The sequence below is a fragment of the Anolis sagrei genome, chromosome 5 (assembly GCF_037176765.1).
Source record: "Anolis sagrei isolate rAnoSag1 chromosome 5, rAnoSag1.mat, whole genome shotgun sequence".
In the NCBI taxonomy this organism is placed as follows: domain Eukaryota; kingdom Metazoa; phylum Chordata; class Lepidosauria; order Squamata; family Dactyloidae; genus Anolis; species Anolis sagrei.
In genome coordinates, this window is record NC_090025.1 from 190,098,995 (window position 1) to 190,118,961 (window position 19,967).

At 40.2% G+C, this 19,967-nt stretch overlaps 1 protein-coding gene across 2 annotated transcripts in view; it reads right to left on the reverse strand.

The window, feature by feature from the left end:
• Window positions 1–5,451: 5,451 nt before the first annotated feature.
• Window positions 5,452–19,967, reverse strand: part of MYSM1 (Myb like, SWIRM and MPN domains 1) — a 28,059-nt gene continuing 13,543 nt past the window's right edge. For both annotated transcript variants that reach the window (XM_067469338.1, XM_067469339.1), the window contains 10 exons: window positions 17,616–17,693; window positions 15,525–15,613; window positions 14,972–15,026; window positions 14,837–14,887; window positions 12,428–12,502; window positions 10,795–10,983; window positions 10,429–10,561; window positions 8,226–8,331; window positions 8,059–8,116; window positions 5,452–6,303 (listed from right to left, as the gene is read on the reverse strand). In XM_067469338.1, the coding sequence (XP_067325439.1) occupies window positions 6,139–6,303; window positions 8,059–8,116; window positions 8,226–8,331; window positions 10,429–10,561; window positions 10,795–10,983; window positions 12,428–12,502; window positions 14,837–14,887; window positions 14,972–15,026; window positions 15,525–15,613; window positions 17,616–17,693 (999 nt within the window). In that variant the 3' untranslated portion in view covers window positions 5,452–6,138. The remainder of the gene's footprint in view (window positions 6,304–8,058; window positions 8,117–8,225; window positions 8,332–10,428; window positions 10,562–10,794; window positions 10,984–12,427; window positions 12,503–14,836; window positions 14,888–14,971; window positions 15,027–15,524; window positions 15,614–17,615; window positions 17,694–19,967) is intronic.

A 19,967-nucleotide genomic window follows, 5' to 3' on the forward strand; every position in this document is an offset into this window, starting at 1 on the left:
TTTATAGTTATAATTATAGAGAGAGAGAGAGAAAAAGTAGGAAAGCCAAAAATTCTATATTTTGGGCTGATGACTTTTCAGAAACAGGAATAATTCTTATTTATTTTATTTATAACATATTATTTAACACATCAAATCACCTCTCAAAGAAAGATTCCCCCAGGCACTTCCAAGACATTAAATGCTAATGAAGGTGGTCAATTGAAACATTCACACCTAGCTCCAGCAGACAAAAGTCCTTTGTCCCACCCTGGTCATTCCACAGATATATAATCCCATTTTCCTACTTCCAACAGACCTCACTACCTCTGAGGATGCTTGCCAGAGATGCAGGCGAAACGTCAGGAGAAAATGCCTCTAGAACATGGCCATATAGCCTGGAAAACCTACAACAACCCAAACATTCTATATTATGGGCTGAGGACTTTTCACAGAGACAGGAAAAATTCTTATTTATTTTATTTATAGCATATTATTTAATATTTACTATAATTAATAAGCTATATTTATTTGCGGCGCCGCAATAGGTTAACTCAGGCATGGGCGAACTTGAGCCCTCCAGGTGTTTTGGACTTCAACTCCCACAATTCCTGCTAGGTTGGTAGGGAAGCTAGTGCTGACAGAGGGGAGCTTCTCTCATGTCTCTGCATGAGGAGCTGGAACTGACAAAGTGAGCTCACTCAAGCTCTTCCTATATTCGACCTCTGATCTGTCAGTCTTCAGTCCTGCCAGCACAAGGGTTTAATCCATTGCGCCACCAAACGCATCATTGCCCAAACACGAATCAAGGAACATGAAAGACACTGCAGACTGATTCAAATAGAGGAGTCAACCACAGCAGAGCGCCTGATGAACCAACCTGGACACAGCATCTTATTTGAGAACTCAGAAATGCTGGACCACTCTCACACCACCATGTCACAGAGAAGCCATTGAAATCCACAAGCATGTGGACAATTTCAACAGAAAGGAGGAAACCATGAAAATGAAAAAAAATCTGGCTAGCACTATTTAAAAAATCCTCTAGAATTAGGACAGTAAATAAAGCACAACACTCAAAAAGCAGGGGAATTCTAGAAAAGAATCAATCAGGGCAAGTTTTTTTTCATGTCAGGAGCAACTTGAGAAACTGCAAGTCGCTTCTGGTGTAAGAAAATTGGCCATCTGCAAGGACTTTGCCTAGGGGGACACCCGGATTTTTACGATCCTTGTGAGAGGCTCCTCTCATGTCCCCACATAGAGAGCTGGAGCTGACAGAGGGAGCTCATCCATGCTCTCTCTGGATTCGAACCTGTAATCTGGCAGATGGTATTTGTGGCACAAGTTCCAATGAATCATCTGAGCAACCGTGTTATGCCTCTGCTTGTAGTCTGTCTGCGCAATCTTCTTGCAGCAGCTGAGAATGTGATCTATTGTTTCATCTGCTTCCTTGCAGAGTCTACATTTGGGATCTGTTGTCGACTTCAATTCTGGCTTTGATGGCATTGGTTCGAATGGCTTGTTCTTGGGCTTCCAGAATCAGGCCCTTCTTTGTCTCCTTTTTCAAAGTTCCATTTGTGAGCCACAGCCATGTTTTTTCTTTGTCAATTTGGCTCTCAATTTTTGCCAGAAACTGTCCATGGAGTTTTGTTTTCTTCCCTCCCTTCTCTTTTCCTTTCCTTTCATGGAGTTATTATTATTATTATTATTAGGAATATTTATATCCCACAAAGACCCACAGTATTTTTTTTAAAAAAATCAGTTATACAGATATTTAAATATACAGATATTTAAATAGAATTAAAACATACAATTAAAATGACTGGAAGCACTGAAAAACTTGTTCTTTGCAGATAAATCGAGACCCATTTGTGATTTTGCTGAAGTGGTGTCAAAACTGCATTAATTCTATAGCGTAGAAACACTCAATGTCTTCAAAAGCAGGCCACAAATTTCAAACATAAAAACAGAAGAAATCTATACTAATTTCATGTAAAATCTCTTTTTCTGATTATCCAAAAATACCCATTTGAAACAAAGGGAACATAACAGTTGAAACACTTCCACGGTTTATTGAAATATGGCTGCGAGAATAATTTTTTTCCATAGTTTTTTGGGTTTTACTCATGATTATTGGGATAAAATGTATTATTACGAGGCGGACATCTCTCCACTGTGCTTTTACATGAAAGGGGGGGGGGAGAATGTCAAGTAAACATATTGAGTCTTTTCTGTACAAATACACAATATTTACAACACACATTTACAACATGGATGTATACATTATTTTTTATATATATATAAAAAGAAGTATCTTTGAAATATCACTTGGCACCACACTATACAACAGGCATGGGCCAACTTGGGCCTTCCAGGTGTTTTGGACTACAACTCCCACAATTCCTAACAGCTGGTAGGCTGTTAGGAATTGTGGGAGTTGTAGTCCAAAACACCTGGAGGGCCCAAGTTGGCCCATGCCTGTTCTATAGTCTTTCACTATAACAAATGAGTGGTTATAGCATAAGCAACAGATATAACATTTAGGGACAAAACTAAATCATTTTCTTAGTCCGGACTAGTTTTCCTCAATGGGTCAACTTCAGGAGAAATTAACCCAAAGGATTCCAGCCACATTGAGACGACTTCACTTACTTTACTATGATTCTGGAGTCTTTATTATGCTGACCACTGGATGGAATATATTCTTAATCCATTTAGGGGAAAAAGGCATTATCATGCATACTTGAATGGATATGTTGTTAAATACCACGACGCACAACTAGCATGCCGGATTAATTACACCTGGCATAGCAAAGCCAAGGACTAAAGTAGGTAAGAGTGGATTTCAGTTGCTTCCACAGACTTGGCTTCACAAGGACGATAATATTATTGTTATTTTAATTCTTCTGGGGCTTTTTTGGCTCCACTGTGTCTTTTACATGTTTTGTATTTTACTATGTTATTTCTTGAATTTTCTGGGGACTATTCTTACTCTATAATAGTCAGCAAGCTACGCTCAGTAACCTTTCCTCATTTTCTGGCCACTGAGCAAGAACGTCTCATAGCAGTTTTGTAAATCTTTTTTTTAATCTATAATTTTTGTAAATCTACAATTTACATTTAGATTGCTTCACAAAACAAGGCCCATCTGATACTATGCTTCTTTTAATCCTTCTGAAGCTTTTTGGTTCTGTTGTGTCTTTTATATATTTATATATTGTTATTAGTGTATTTATTTTTATTTATATTCCATTTTTATATCTTGATTAAAGTGCAAAGCAGCTGAATCAAGACATAAAAGGGGATATAAATATATCTATCTCAAAGACAATGTATGTAGGCATGTAGGTATGTTTGTACCACAAAGGTTGTTGGTAGGTGAAGTGGCCCTCTGTGCTGTCAGTAAGAAGGAAAGGTGAAGGGAGGAACAAAGGAAAGAGAAAAAGAGAAAAGGAAGGAAGGAAGGAAGGAGTGGGGAGGGAGGGAAGAAAGAGAAGGGAAGGGAAAGGAAAGGAAAAGAAAAAAGAAGGGAGGGAGGGAAGAAAACAAAAAAGGGAAAGAAGAAAGGGGAGAAAAAGGAGGGAAGAAAGAAAGAGAAGGGAAAGGAAAGGAAAAGAGGAGGGAGGGAAGAAAACAAAGAAAAAAGGGAAAGAAGAAGAGGGGAGGAAAAAGGGAGGGAAGAAAGAAAGAAAGAAAGAAAGAAAGAAAGAAAGAAAGAGAAGGGAAAGGAAAGGAAAAGAGAAGAGAAGGGACGGAGGCAGGGAAGAAAACAAAAAAAAGGGGAAAGAAGGGGGGAGAAAAAGGAGGGAAGAAAGGAAGAAAGAGAAAAAAAGGGGAAAGGGTATTAGGAGAGGGAAGGAAAAGAAGAGAAAGACAGGCAGCAGTCCCAATGATACCCAGGCAACGCCGTGTATATACACTATTATTATTATTATTATTATTATTATTATTATTATTATTATTATTTTGGTATGTATTTCTGGGGAATAGTCTTACTACATTTTTTAGTTTTAATAATATATCCAGCAAGCTATGCTTGGCAGGTTTTTTCTCATTTTCTAACCGCTGAGAAGGAATCCCACAAGCACAGCCAAATTCTTCTGGGGTTACTTTGGCTTCATGGCGTCTTTTACATATTTTGTATTTTAATATGTATTTCTTGAATATTCTTACTCTAGAATACTTAGCAAGCTATGTTCGTCATTTTCTGACTACTGAGCAAGAACTTCTTATTATACACTGATAGCAAAGTTTGCAAATCTACAATTTGCACTTACATAGCAAGATCTGGCTTCACAAAATAAGGCCCACCAGAAACTATTGTTCTTTTAATCCTTCTGAGGGTTTTTGGCTCCTTTGTGTCCTTTATATACTATTATTGTTGTTGCTGCTGTTGTATTTATTCTTATTTATAGTCCACTTTTATCTCTTGATTAAAGTGCAAAGCAGTTGAATAAAAAGAGAATAGAAATCTATCTATCCATCCATTTATCTAAAAGTTAATGTAGGCATGTGTGTATGCCCTGTACCACAAAGGCTGTTGCTAGGTGAAGTGGCCCTCTGTGCTGTCACTAAGAAAGAAAGTTGTATGAGGGGAAAAGAAGAAAAAATGAAGGAAGGAAGGAAGGAAGGAAGGAAGGAAGGAAGGAAGGAAGGAAAGAGAAAAAGGAGAGAAAGGGAGAGGAGAAAGAAAAATGAGGGAGGGAAGGAAGGAAGAAAAAGAAGGGAAAAGTTATGAGAGGGAAGGAAAGGAAGACAGGCAGCAGTCCCAACGATACCCAAGCAACACCAGGTATGTCAATAATAATAATAATAATAATAATATCATAGAGTTGGAAGAGACCACATGGGCCATGTAGTCCAACCCCCTGTCATGCAGGAAAAGCACAGTCAAAGTATCCCTAACAGATTATTATTATTATTATTTGAAACACAACAAGATGAGTCCACAGCAGACACTCTGCTGGCTGTTGAATTGGATCACACGTCGGACACTTCCCAAGTATCTAGAACTGTGTGATGTATCGACGAATAATGCGTGCAGATCCCAGTAAGGTGGCCTTCTGCAGCTGGCAGATGGTAATTTTGTCAGCACCAATTGTGTTTAAGTGCAGGCCAAGGTCTTTAGGCACGGCACCCAGTGTGCCGATCACCACTGGGACCACCTTTACTGGTTTGTGCCAGAGTCTTTGCATTATTATTATTATTATTGTATTGTCGAAGGCTTTCATGGCTGGAATCACTAGGTTCTTGTGGGTTTTTTCGGGCTATAGAGCCATGTTCTAGAGGCATTTCTCCTGACGTTTCGCCTGCATCTATGGCAAGCATCCTCAGAGGTAGAGGACCTCTACCTCTGAGGATGCTTGCCATAGATGCAGGCGAAACGTCAGGAGAAATGCCTCTAGAACATGGCTCTATAGCCCGAAAAAACCCACAAGAACCTATTATTATTATTATTATTATTATTATTATTATTTTAGTACATAAATACTAAACTTCTGGGGAGTAGTCTTACAATTTTTTTATCCTCAATAATATTCAGCAAGCCATGCTCAACAGGTGTTTTCCCCCCTCATTTTCTGACCACTGAGCAGGAATGTCTTATCCTACAGGCACAGCCAATTTTGTAAATCTACAATCTGTATTTAGTTAACAAGATTTGTCATGATGGAGTATTTCTTCTGATCTTCATTTGCTGTTCATTTTAACAAGACTGGACTGAACATGCAACAAAAACCGACACTCAAGGCAGGAACTGACCATGTGGGATACTAACACTTGCATGCATGAAAGATATTGTTCTTTCCTTTCTTTCAGCTCTCGGCAATATACATACAACACAGCTGAATTTATTAATTGGACAAATATGTTTGCTAACACCTCAGAGAATTTCCATTGAAGAATGGAACAGACTACACAGCAGTGTTGCAAACACCAGATTGAACTGGTATATTATCACTAAGCTACCAACATGGGGCAATGGTTCTATTCATGTCAGAGTCCACATAGTTTGTAGGGAGTCCATGTCAGAGGTCACATAGTTTGCCATGATTGCTTCGTTTCATCTTTAAGTATCATTTTCTTCAGCCACAATAGATCCTGTCACTCTTGTGCATTGCAGCCTTATTTTAAAGTGAGTGATTATACTTTTCAGTACCATTATATGGGTAGGTCGTTTGGGCACGTGGTATTTTCTTCAGCAGCATCATTCCACTCCTCATTCTTGTAGGTTGAAAGGAATAAGTTCTCGAGTTGTGCCAGGAATTCTTCAGCAATGAAGCTATTTGCCACACTGTCCAGGGTCTTCCTCATGCACTCCAAAAGCTAGTTTAACAGCAATGGATGGAAACAAAACATACGGATATTTATAAAGAAAGCCTAACAGGCATCTATCCTGACTCCTGAAATGTGGTAAAGCATTGTGGCATTATTCAATGAAATAATGTCAACTGTTCCAACCCCACCCCCCCATCCCCCATCCTTTCTCTCTTAACCGTATTTGGCTTCCTAAATAAACATTCCATCCCTCCCTTTTGTTTTTATTATTGAAGTCTTTCAATACATTATTATTTAGAACAGGTAGCAGGCACGGGCACACCTCAGAGTAGATTCACCTTGCTGAAATCACCAAAACTGCACACAGACTGAAGTCTTTGTAGTTTATTGAAAAATGAAAAATAGAATTTCATAAAAGCAAGTAATGTTCCGAAAGATCAATAAGGCATAGCACTATAAAGCAGGATTCCAAGAGTCACCAACAAAACAATCTCTCATGAGGACATGACAAAGTCCCGAGACCATGGACACAACAACTACAAAATAATCCAGGCAAATGAGCCCAAGCTGCTTGGTTGAGCGCAAAGTTGCTCTGACCAAGGTTTGTTTTCAAACACACTGCTTAATACCCTTTGTAATACATTAATGCATTTCTTTGGCCTCTGACCTCCTTCTTGTTAGCTATTCTCACACTCCTTCGAACTCTAAATTCCAAACGGTCAGCCCGATCTAAGATTCCTGTTTCATCAAGGTCAGGCTGCTCGTTAGTGTCAGCCTGGTTGCCTTCCTGCTTACTATCAGGCTGAGAACTGTCCTCCTTTTCTGAGTCAATTTGCACCTGGATAGTTTCAGTATCAAACTGCTGTGGGAACCTGAACTTGCACACCCTGTTCCTCATTGTCTACAACAGGAACATTTTGAACCTGATTGTGAACCTGAATCCCATCATCCTTGTCAAAGTCACTCTGAGACCCCATCTGAGTCACAACACTATTAGTCTGTGGTTCTAACCGAGTCACAACACTCCAGGTGTTTTGGACTTCAACTCCAGGTGTCACAACACTCCAGGTGTTTTGGACTTCAACTCCCACCATTCCTAATAGCCTACCGGCTGTTAGGAATGGCTGGAGTTGAAGTCCAAAACACCTGGAGGGCCCAAGTTTGCCCGTGCCTGCTACAAAGCAGTAGTGGGTGGGCTTCTGGGGAGGGATTGTTTTAAATTTAAATTTAATTGTATATATTGGATTTTAACTAGAGTCTCGCTTATCCAACATAAACGGCCGGCAAAAATGTCGGATAAACAAAAATGTCGGATAATACGGAGTCTTCTACTGTTACCCGTCTGACGCGGCATTAGACACCTAGAATACTAACAGGGACTCAAAGGGTTAAGGTAAGGCAACACCCCGGGACTAGAGCAGCCCAGGAGGAAGTTCTCGGATGCAGAAGAGGAGCGTGGAAATCACCGAGGGAAAGAGGGAGGATGCTTCCACTTCCAGTCCTGCTTCTTTATCCCCTTTCTTCCCCTCCTCCTCATCTTTCCTTTTTCACTTATTGGGAATGGAGAGAGAGTTGGGAGCACTCCTTTAATTGAAGGAGAAATGCTGGAGCATCGGATAAGAGAGTTGGATAAGACGGCATGTCGGATAAGCGAGACTCTACTGTATTTTCATCTAAATCCACAGTACAATTTAATAGGGTTTTTTTAATTTTGTATTTCCAATTCTATACAACATTTCTATTGTTAACAAGAAAGGTTTGGGGGATTTTTCAGGTAAGAAACAAAGAATGTGTTATGATTACCTTCTGCAGGCATGTCAGGTCTGAATCCCTATGGAAGATTTTGTCCATGGGCACACAGCTATTGGAAGAATTATGTCAAAACCATATCAGATCATACATGTATAGGACTGATGTAATTATTTTAATTTAGTTTATTAACCAATTGTAGAAGCCAAGCAGTCACGCACCTATGAGACAGCCTGTATTTCTCAATTATCCATCGAGTTTTTTCCAATACCAATTCCCACCGAGGTTCCTCCAACATTTCTTGGACTTCAAACCTGTATGGCAGACCTGTAAGTCACACACACACACATGCACACACAAAAGAATCCGTTTTAATACAATATGCATGTTTTTTTCTTATGAAATGCATCACTTCCCTTTGTTTATCGGAACAAGCCCTATGAGGAGCGGCTTAAGGAGCTGGGCTGTTTAGCCAGCAAAAGAGAAGGCTGAGAGGAGACATGATGAGGGCCATGTAAGGGGAAGTTATAGGGAGGAGGGAGCAAGATTGTTTTCTGCTGCCCTGGAGGCTAGGACGTGGAACAATGGCTTTAAACTACAAGAAAGAAGATTCCATCTGAACATTAGGAAAAACTTCCTGACTGTGAGAGCTGTTCAGCAGTGGAACTCTCTGCCCCAGAGTGTGGTGGAGGCTCCTTCTTTGAAAGTTTTTAAACAGAGGCTGGATGGCCATCTGTTGGGAGTGCTTTGAATGCGATTTTCCTGCTTCTTGGCAGGGGGTTGGACTGGATGGCCCACAAGGACTCTTCCAACTCTACGATTCTATGGCTCTATGTGTGAAATATCTTTACCAAAAAGAAGATGAAACAAATACATACACATGGAAAGGAGTAAGGAAATGTACGCAAGCCCATGATCCAAGATAAGCAGCTTCAGAGTCAACGAAGATTCAATGAAGGATATGCCATTCCAAAATCAGAAATAATGAAATGAGAAAGTTCATTTCTGATGTCAACCAACCTCTGCCTTTATTTTTCACAAAAATAAGATGTTCAGAGGCTGTGTTACTTTACTTGAAGGTGTTTCATGGCTTTTGGAGAGCAATTCTCAACTTTTTAAACAAAATATTTGTTATTTGTAGTGGTTGCTTCCCCCAATATAACTCCTATTTCCATTCTTATAGTCAAATTACAACTTGAATGGGAGCATGCCCTTTTAAACATAATTTATTGATAAACTGGTTCCAGATTTCAAAAGCAGAGAAAAAAGGTAAACCTCGGATTATACCTTATGTTGCCATCGCCAACACCACACATCCAAATTACTAAAACATATATTTGCAGCTATCTGTACAGAGATTTATCTTGGTTTCTTCATAAAAATGTTAAACTTTAGGTCCGTAAAAAACTCCCCATATATTTCCATGTTGTTGCTATGACTTTTCAAGTTGCGCCCGATTTATGGCAATCCAAAGACAGGAATTTTCTTGGTAAAGTTTCTTAAGAAGAGATTTTCTACTACTTTCCTTTGAGGGTAAGTGTGAATGGGGTTATATATTTTTCAAAGCAGAAGAACCAAGCAAGAAGGACCAAGGCAGAGACATTTCAAAGCAGAAGGACCAAGGCAGAGACATCTCCAGCCCATCCCCTGTTTGGGTATCAGCCAACACGTCAACGATTTAAATCAAGACATAGTTTTCTTAGATCTACAGAGACACTCGCTGGAACACCCCAGCAAGCGAGAGTCCAAAAGTGGCAGGCCCAAACCCAGCACCTCAATCCATGGGTGATACCAGATGAGAGACTCCCCCCTGGGCACTCAGAAGACTGGGCGACTTGGAAGGCGCTGAACAGACTGCGCTCTGGCACCACGATATGCAGAGCCAATCTTAAAAAATGGGGCTACAGGGTGGAGTCCTCGGCATGCGAGTGCGGAGAAGAACAAACCACAGACCACCTGCTGCAATGCGGCCTGAGCCCTGCCACATGCACAATGGAGGACCTTCTTGCGGCAACACCAGAGGCACTCCAAGTGGCCAGATCCTGGTCAAAGGACATTTAATAGAATACCAAATTTGCAAAATCTCTGTGTTTTTTTTTCTTTTTCTTTTTAATCTGTGTGTTTGTTTTGTTCTGTTAGAATTGTAACACAATGGTATGGTTGCTGATGACATGATAAATAAATAAGCAGAAGAACATGTGAAAATAAATCAGTCTTAAAGATGCCAGAAAGACTTATCCCCTCCCCTTTTAAAATATAAACATTATCCAACATTTTCGCTTATACAACGTTCTGTCTGCCAGTATATCTTGGATAAGCGAGACTCTACTGTACTAACATTATCTCCTTTTTCTTTCTGTTTACAAATTGTAATTTCAATCAAAATGAGAAGACAAGGATGAAATAGATTCATAAATATCTTACGATATGATCCATCAGGACTTGTCTCATCACTGATTACCAGGCAAGTAATCTGGGAATATGGAAGAGGGTTGTTTCGATTGTAAGGGCTTATGATCACGCCAACAAATGTTGAGCCACCTCTTGAGAAATAGCTCTGCAGGAAAAAAATATAAGTGAGAATTAAACAAACCTTCTGATAAATCCCCCACTCTGCCACCTTTAATGTTAATACATTATATAACAGCAGCCCATTATTCTATTAAAGGTCAATATATGAACCAGACGGTGCTCTCACAGCCACAACTTAAAACCTCTATTACATTTTCGTCACAAAAAATCATGATGAAACCAGCTAGCAATAAAGCCAGCTGTGCTCCCAGACATTACCTGGTATTTTGCCTGCGTGTCAATATCTCGTATTGAGGGATTAGGGTCAAAGGCAGGATGAGAATGATACCAGCCAATGACGCTGAAGCCTCGAGCAGCGAGTGCCTCTGAGGCCTGCGTTTGTGACACCGGGTCCATTTCGCACTGCAACCCTGTGCTGAGGCTATTGCAGGGTTCTGCTGTACAGACCTGAAGTAAACCAATATGAAAGATTAAATATATCAAAAGTCAATGATTGTTTATTGTTAATAATTATATACATCTATATAAATAAAAATGTAATGTTTGTTTGTGGGATTAACATAACTCAAAAACCACTGGGCAAATTGCCGCCAAATTTGGCCACAAGACACCTACTAACCCAAGGAGTGACCATCACTAAAAAAAAATGATTTTAATTACTTGGGAGTTGTAGTTGCTGGGATTTATAGTTCACCTACAATCAAAGAGCATTCTGAACTCCACCAATGATAGAATCGAAGCAAACTTGGCACACAGGACACCCATGGTCAACAGAAAATACTGGAAGGGTTTGGTGGGCATTGATCTTGAGTTCTGGAGTTGTAGTTCACCTACATCCAGAGAGCACTACAGACTCAAACAATGATGGATCTGGACCAAACTTGGCGCAAATATTCCATATGCCCAAATATGCACACACGTGGACTTTGGGGGAAATAGACCTTGACATTTTGGAGTTGTAGTTGCTGGAATTTATAGTTCACCTACAATCAAAGAGCATTCTGAACCCCACCAACGACAGAATTGGGGCAAACTTCCCACACAGAACCCCCATGACCAACAGAAAATACTTAAGGCCATCCAGTACAGCTCCCTTCACCAGGGCAAGAAAACATAATCAAAGGCTGGGCCACAGCAACGCATGGCAGGGGATGGCTAGTCTTTAATAAAAAATAATGGTCTCTTCAATCCAAACGGTATTAGTTTCCCCCCAAAAAAACCTTACCCGGATGCTCACAAATGGATTTTAAGGTCTGTAGGATCCTACTATGAAAGATGAGGAGGAGTATCTTTGAAATCCGAGTCCAGTGTTAAATACAAGTCAATAATTATGTATATCTGATAGATTCCATGTAAATCACACATATTCTTTTCTTCAATGTAGGTCTTGGACTATTTGTAAAGGTATATATATCAAGTTGTTGGTCAACTTACGGTGACACCATGAATTTCATAAGTCAAGGAATACTTTGCCAGTTCCTGCTTCTGAAATATTGCTTACAGCTTCCAGTACTTGCTGTATATCCAAATACTAAGCCGACCTGATCCTGCTTAGCAGCCAAGCTCAGAAAGGATATCTCATACCTTTAAGCCAGTGGTTCTCAACCTGTAAGTCCCCAGGTGTTTTGGCCTACAACTCCTAGAAATCCCAGCCAGTTTACCAGCTGTTAGGATTTCTGAAAGTTGAAGGCCAAAACATCTGGGGATCCACAGGTTGAGAACTACTGCTTTAGGGAACTGGACTATCTTGGTTAGGGAATTGTGAGAGTTGTGGTCCTAAAATATATTATTTCTAAGCTGGATCGCCCTGCATTAGGTTATGTTCTCAAGCGACAACTCACACTGGTTTAGAATGAGAGATATTTAAAATATCACCAAAAATAATACTTACTTCAACTATTCCTTCCGTTTCAGAGTATCTTCCACCAAGCAAGCCTATTACCTCTGCCATGGACACATGAGCATGCTAGAAAATGGAAGAAAGGGGTTATTCAGTATTATTCCTGAGTTTCAGCAGGAAAACACTAGCTGACAAATCAGTACAGTTCCCCACACCAGGTAACCTGTACTAAAGTGTGCATATGAAGGTGGATAACTTGTGATAGTCCAAATGTTGTTTACACATCAACATCTATCATTTGAAATCAAATTCTCCCGTTTTGCGACCTGTACAAGTAGAGGGGTAATTTACATGATGAATTGTGAATGCAATCTGCCATTCTACGTGGGGTTACCTTTGAAGACAGCTCGGAAGCTCCAACTAGTCCAACGCTCAGCAGCCATGATTTTAACAGGAGCGGAGCGCAGGGAGCATACAACCCCCCTGTTGCGCCAACTCCACTGGCTACCGATCTGCTACCGGGCTGAATTCAAAGTGCTGGCGTTGGCCTTTAAAGCCCTAAACGGTTCCGGCCCAAGCTACCTATCTGACCGCATCTCTGCCTATGAACCCACCAGGAGTTTGAGATCTTCCGGGGAGACCCTGCTCTCGATCCCGCCTGCTTCTCAAGCTCGGCTGGCGGGGACGAGAGATAGGGCCTTCTCGGTGGTGGCTCCTCGGCTGTGGAACGCCCTTCCTACGGACATTAGACTAGCACCATCTCTAATGGTATTCCGCAAAAAGGTGAAGTCCTGGCTGTTTGAGCAGGCGTTCGAATAATTAGTGCAATGATTGATTAATGAACACTGGAATGGAACAATGGATGACGAATCTGGAACATGTTTTTGAGGACAAGACAACAATGAATGGGTATTGTAGTAACTGTTTATTAATTGTGTAATGTGTTAGGTTGTTAACTGTTTCTATATGTAGCACTGAATTTTTGCTGTTCGTATTTGTTGTGAACCGCTGTGAGTCGCCTTCGGGCTGAGAACAGCGGTATATAAGTAAGGTAAATAAATAAATAAATAAATAAATAAATAAATATCCATACTTGAGTACATGGAGGACACTCACTGCGCCATCTGGTGTTTACATTTTTTATCTTTTATTTTTCATCCCTATAGCTTTAAATGAGAGTCTCTGTTTCCTTAACATCTCACGTACATATTCCCCCTTTAAATTGAGAGAACTCCCATACGTCTTTCATACTCGCATTAGAATCAAACACACAGCATAGTATCTCGTGAGTACACATTTATTTAGTGAAATATGTCCATATTTTGATGAAACATTCATATTCTGTATATACAACTTGCAAATGCTTACAGCCACATTTTGTTCCTTTGTTCTAGATTCCCATGATATATAAAAATCTGTATCTCAAAGGAGAACTAGTGTCAAGTTTATAACTTTGTAAATACTTTTAAATGTGTTTTAGTATATTATGTTCAATGGATATATTTATAGCCAATGTTGATGTATATAACAATTTCAGACCACCAGATGAAGGCCTAGAGCAAGGCCAAAACCGGTCGTGGGCGGCTGACTTATGTTCAACTCGACATAAAAACCTGGCTCTTCCACTGCGCCTCACACTATACCACCTCACACTATTGCTTAGCCTCAACGTTTTGTCATTGGAGTCTACATCCCCCCTCCCCTTGTGGGAAAATTTAATTTTACAACCCCCGTTTTAATGAGCCCCCCTCCACAAATAATCTGTTTCTTCTTTATTTCACCCGAGTTTTTAATCAGTATTTAATCAGTTTTTCTTTTAATAATTACATGTAGCTTGCCCATTGTCACTGTGATTGTGTTTACTGTAATTTTTATCATTATGCATTCATATGTTTTATGTAATTATTATGTTGTTTATTGTTTTCGTTTTTATTTTGCTGTAATTTGTTATTTGGGCTTGGCCTCATGTAAGCCGCCCCGAGTCCCCATCGGGGAGATGGTGGTGGGGTATAAATAAATATTATTATGATGATGATTATTATTAGAACACACAGCGTCAATATCATTGGAGAGTGATTGTACAAATCCACACAATATTGTTTGCGAGTAGGCAGATGATTTATGTTCAACTCGACATAAATACACATGGCGTCGATACCATTTTAGAGTGACTGTACAAAATTCATACAATATTGTTTATTATTACTGTGAATTTGCACTGTATAATAAGTTTCAACCATCATATTATTTGCTGAACTTATTTATTGTTTATTATGTATAGAAGTGGGTTAATTTGTTGAACTAACTAACTCAGGAACCCATTCATAGTGTTGAACTACAACTCCCATCATCTAACTAAAATCCAGTTAATATCTGGAGGACCAAAGCACTGCCAGGTCTGTTTTAAGTGATGCAACAGAACAAAAAGGATTGTAATTTTATCTTGCACCCTGCTCTTACCAAATCCATAATCAGAAGTGCCTCTGCAGTGACTCTCACTTGGAACGGCTCCTAAAAAGATAAAAACGATAACGGAAAAGCTGGCTTAAGTAAAACAAAGGCGTGTTCTTGTTTTATCTTTGAAATCATACTTACTGGTTTCTCTTCTGTGAAGGAACAGCAAGGGATCAGCTGAAAGGGATCAAAGGAACTATAAAATGAAAGAAAATGTATCTGAAGATATAGAACTAATAGAAGGGAAACTCATTTACAAGCATGTAGTCACACAGGTTTTTTCACTACTCAAGTTATCAATTCCAATATTATTATAGTCCATTCCAATACATGCCATTTTAGTTCATTCAAGTTTATATATCAGTTATGGGCAAACTTTGGCCCTTCAGGTGTTTTGGACTTCAACTCCCACAACTCCTAACAGCCTCAGGCCCTTTCCTTTTCCCCCTCAGCCGCTTAAGCGGCTGAGGGGGAAAAGGAAGGGGCCTGAGGCTGTTAGGAGTTGTGGGAGTTGAAGTCCAAAACACTTGGAGGGAGGGCTGAAGTTGGCCCATGGCTATGGATGAGGAAAGTTTTAAAATATGTCACTTCTTCTTTGAACACTCAGTTTTAAACAAAGATTTATCACCCCCAGTGTTGATAATAAGCAAAAATAAATGCAAGCTGAGACACTATAGACATAAAAAAACTAAACCTTTTGGCATGTCTTTGTCCTTTACTGGCTTTTGGCACTTTAAACTTCTCATCTTCTCTTCTTTTCGCTAGTTCCTCAGCAGAAAGGTGCTGAAAATGAAGCATCTCGATTAGGCAAAGTAACTGAGCACGCTGAGAGAAAATTAAGTCTGCTTAAGCTCACTGAATGCAAGGAGCTTAAGGAAAAGGGCTCTGTTGTCATGAACACAATGTGGCTAGTTAGTTATAGTCTATACGGGATGTAACCAGAGCGTGGACTATTGACTTGGCCACGGTAGTCCACGCTCTGATTACAACTCGTATAGACTACTGCAATGCACAAGTGCTGGCTTTGGCCTTTAAAGCCCTAAACGGTTCTGGCCCAAATTACCTGCCCGAAGGCATCTCCCCTTATGAACCATCGAGGACACTGAGATCATCTGGGGAGGCCGTGCTCTCGGTCCCCCCTTCAACACAAGTACATCTGGCGGGAACACGAGACAGGGCCTTCTCAGGGGTGGCCCCTCAGCTGTGGAACGCCCTCCTTAAGGAGATCAGATTGGCTCCCTCCCTTTTAAAGATTCGGAGGCAAGTTAAAATATGGTTGTTTGAGCAAGTGTCCACAAATGCAGAGTAAACAACATAGGAAATTGAACGACTTCATGATGGAACTAGACAATGCTTGATAATAAGATTGTAATGATGTTGTTATTATTATTGTTGTTTTATACCGTTTTAATGTTTTAACTTGTTTTATGATATTATGTGTACTGTTTTGTTGGAAACCGCCTTGAGTCACCGATTGGCTGAGAAAGGCAGTATACAAATACAGTAAATAATAATAATAATAATAATAATAATAATAATAATAATAGTAGCCATTGCCACTGTGTCACTTTGGTTGGGACCCTGAACCCCAAACACCAGTGAATATAGAAGGCCTACTATAGCGTGAGAGCCCCCTGTGGTGCAGGGGATTAAACCGCTGAGCTGCTATTTATTTATCGTGTCAGGAGCAACCAGACAGTTGCATTACATTTTTAACAAAACAAACAAACAAACAGACAAAACTCAAAGTTTGCAAGCTTGGTAGTTGATTAAATGTCCTGAACTTGCTGACCAAAAGGTCAGCTATTTGAATCTGAGGAGCGGGGTTAGCTCCCACTGTTAGCCCCAGCTTCAGCCAACCTAGCAATTCCAAAACATGCAAATGTGAGATCAATAGGTACCGCTCTGGCAGGAAGGTAACAATGCTCCATGCAGTCATGCTGGCCACATGATCTTGGAGGTGCCTATGGACAACGCCAGCTCTTTGGCTTAGAAACATAGATGAGCACCAGCCCCCAGAGTCAGACACAACTAAACTTAATGTCAAGGGGAAATCTTTACCTTTACTACAGTTGCAACTTTTTAGAAGTGATTCTGGGAGCTTATTCAAGTGGCTCGGTTAGTATAAATGAAACCTTTTGTCAAGGTCCACTTATCTTTATCATATTCAGGGAGCACACAACTCCTCTGTTGTGTCAGCTCCACTGGCTGACAGTTTGCTACCGAGCACAATTCAAAGTGCTGGCTTTGGCCTATAAAACCCTAAATAGTTCTGGCCCACCTTACCTGTCCAAACAGATCTCCCCTTATGAACCATCTAGGATTTTAAGATTGTCTGAGCAGGCCCTGCTCTCGGTCCCGCCTCCGTCTCCGATGCGCTTTGCAGGACAAGAGACGGGGCCTTTTCAGTGGTGGCCCCTCGGCTGTGGAACACCCTTCCTAGGGACATTAGATCAACCCCCTCCCTCTTAATATTTCGCAAAAAGGTTAAAACCTGGCTTTTTAAGCAGGCATTTGCAAACTCAATGTAACAGGCAATGATAGACCACGGAACGACTGACGATGCGATTGAATAGTGATTTAAGTAAGGAGACATTAAGAATGTACGATTTTATTGACTTTTTATGAAACTATATTTTATATGCTGTTTTTAATTGTATTTTATATGTTGGGGGGCATCAAATTGTGTCGAGTGTAAACCGCCTTGAGTTGCCCTCGGGCTGAGAAAGGCGGCATATAAATACGGTAAATAACTAATAAATAAATAAATATTCAGTAATGTTACCTCAAATGTCTGTCCTTCCAAATCTTTGGCATCACACCAATTTCCCCAGGGGTCTCTGACTCGCCTCCTCCTTGTACGCTACACCAAAAAGAAAGACACCAACATGTGTATTAAATGGCGCTGAGGCTATTCAGATCAGGACAGTCACATTCATAATAACTAGTAGAATGAAGGCCATTAATGAACCAGGATTGATTAGACTCAAGTGTCAATATTCCTTAAGCAACCAATTGTGGTTTAAGTGAACTACATATATGGTATTTTTGCAGCATTATACAAAATTATATGCACTATTTCATTGGGTGTATAGATGACAGGGATGACAGCTCCCTTCTCCTTTCTCTTAGTACATTCTAAGCTTGTGAAATTCACTTTACGCATTTTCCTGGTCTCAACAAGAGTAATGGGGGGAAAAAACAGACAAAGCTTGCCAATGAACTTTAAAAACCCAACACTTGAATATGTAACCCTCTGCAAAGTCCTCAAAAAGTTGTGTTGTGAAAGGCTTTTGTAGGTGGAATCATTGGGTTGCTGTGGGGTTTTCAGGCTGTATGGCCATGTTCCAAAGGCGTTCTCTCCTGATGTTTCACCCACATTTATGGCAGGCATAAAATCATAGGATCATAGAGTTGGAAGAGACCTCATGGGCCATCCAGTCCAACCCCCTGCCAAGAAGCAGGAATATTGCATTCAAATCACCCCTGACAGATGGCCATCCAGCCTCTGTTTAAAAGCTTCCAAAGGAGGAGCCTCCACCACACTCTGGGGCAGAGAGTTCCACTGCTGAACAGCTCTCACAGTTAGGAAGTTCTTCCTCATGTTCAGGTGGAATCTCCTTTCTTGTAGTTTGAAGCCATTGTTCCGCGTCCTAGTCTCCAGGGAAGCGGAAAACAAGCTTGCTCCCTCCTCCCTGTGACTTCCTTTCACATATTTATACATGGCCCTCATCATGTCTCCTCTCAGCCTTCTCTTCTTCAGGCTAAACATGCCCAGCTCCTTAAGCCGCTCCTCATAGGGCTTGTTCTCCGGACCCTTGATCATTTTAGTCGCCCTCCTCTGGACACATTCCAGCTTGTCAATATCTCTCTTGAATTGTGGTGCCCAGAATTGGACACAATATTACAGATGTGGTCTAACCAAAGCGGAATAAATCCTCAGAGGTTGTGAGATTTGTTGGAAACTGGGCAAGAGGAGTTTATCTATCTGCGGAATAATGTCCAGGATGGGAGAAAAAACTCTTGTCTGCTTGAGGCCGGTGTAAATGTTGCAATTTGCCACCTTGATTAGCATTGAATGGCCTTGCAGCTTCAAAGTCAGGCAGCAACCAGCCCGGAAAACTCACAGCAACCTCAAAAAGTTCTTTGTTATTATTAACATATAACAGTGTCAGCTTGATTTTGATTCACAAATACCAAGTGATCTGAGAAGGGAAGAAAACTAGAAAAATGCCACAAATACCAAGTGATCTGAGAAGGGAAGAAAACTAGAAAAATACCACAAATACCAAGTGATCTGAGAAGGGAAGAAAACTAGAAAAATTCTGCTGAAAACACCTTCTTTAAAGTTTCTTTAAAAAACATTCCGATTTCTTATAATTATTTTGAAATATAACTTCATGACAATCTCAATATCAGCAACTCATTACAAGTGGCTATTACTATAGATGTAATTCATGACTTACAAGATAGGGATTCAACATAAAAATCTGCCAATCTGGAATAGTCTGCACAGTCAGATTTTCCATTTCAATACAATAGGTAGTATTAACTGATCTTGAAAGTCTATAGTAAATCATATTAGTAAGTTGACTAAAATTGGTAGGAATAGGGCAATTTGGCTTGTATATATATTTGTTTCAGTATTTAAAAAGATTATAAACAATCATTTGATTTTTCTTCATTCACTAATCAGAACACACAGATTTTTTTAGTGTAGAAGTGCTTTTTAAACATTTGGCAATATTTGACTTATGAAGCTACGAGTAAACACAGTAGTAATTGCGGAATTGCAATACAAAGGGTATTAAGGCCAGAATCATAGAATCAAAGAGTTGGATGAGACCTCCTGGGCCATCCAGTCCAACCCCATTCTGCCAAGTAGCAGGAAAATTGCATTCAAATCACCCCCGACAGATGGCTATCCAGCCTCTGTTTAAAAGCTTCAAAAGAAGGAGCCTCCACCACACTCCAGGGCAGAGAGTTCCACTGCTGAACAGCTCTCACAGTCAAGAAGTTCTTCCTAATGTTCAGATGAAAAGTTAAGTTATCTATCAGTAACAAAAAGATTGTGATGAAATTGATGATGTGCTGCAAGCAGCATCAAAACACAAAGAGCTGCAAAGAAAGGGAAAAT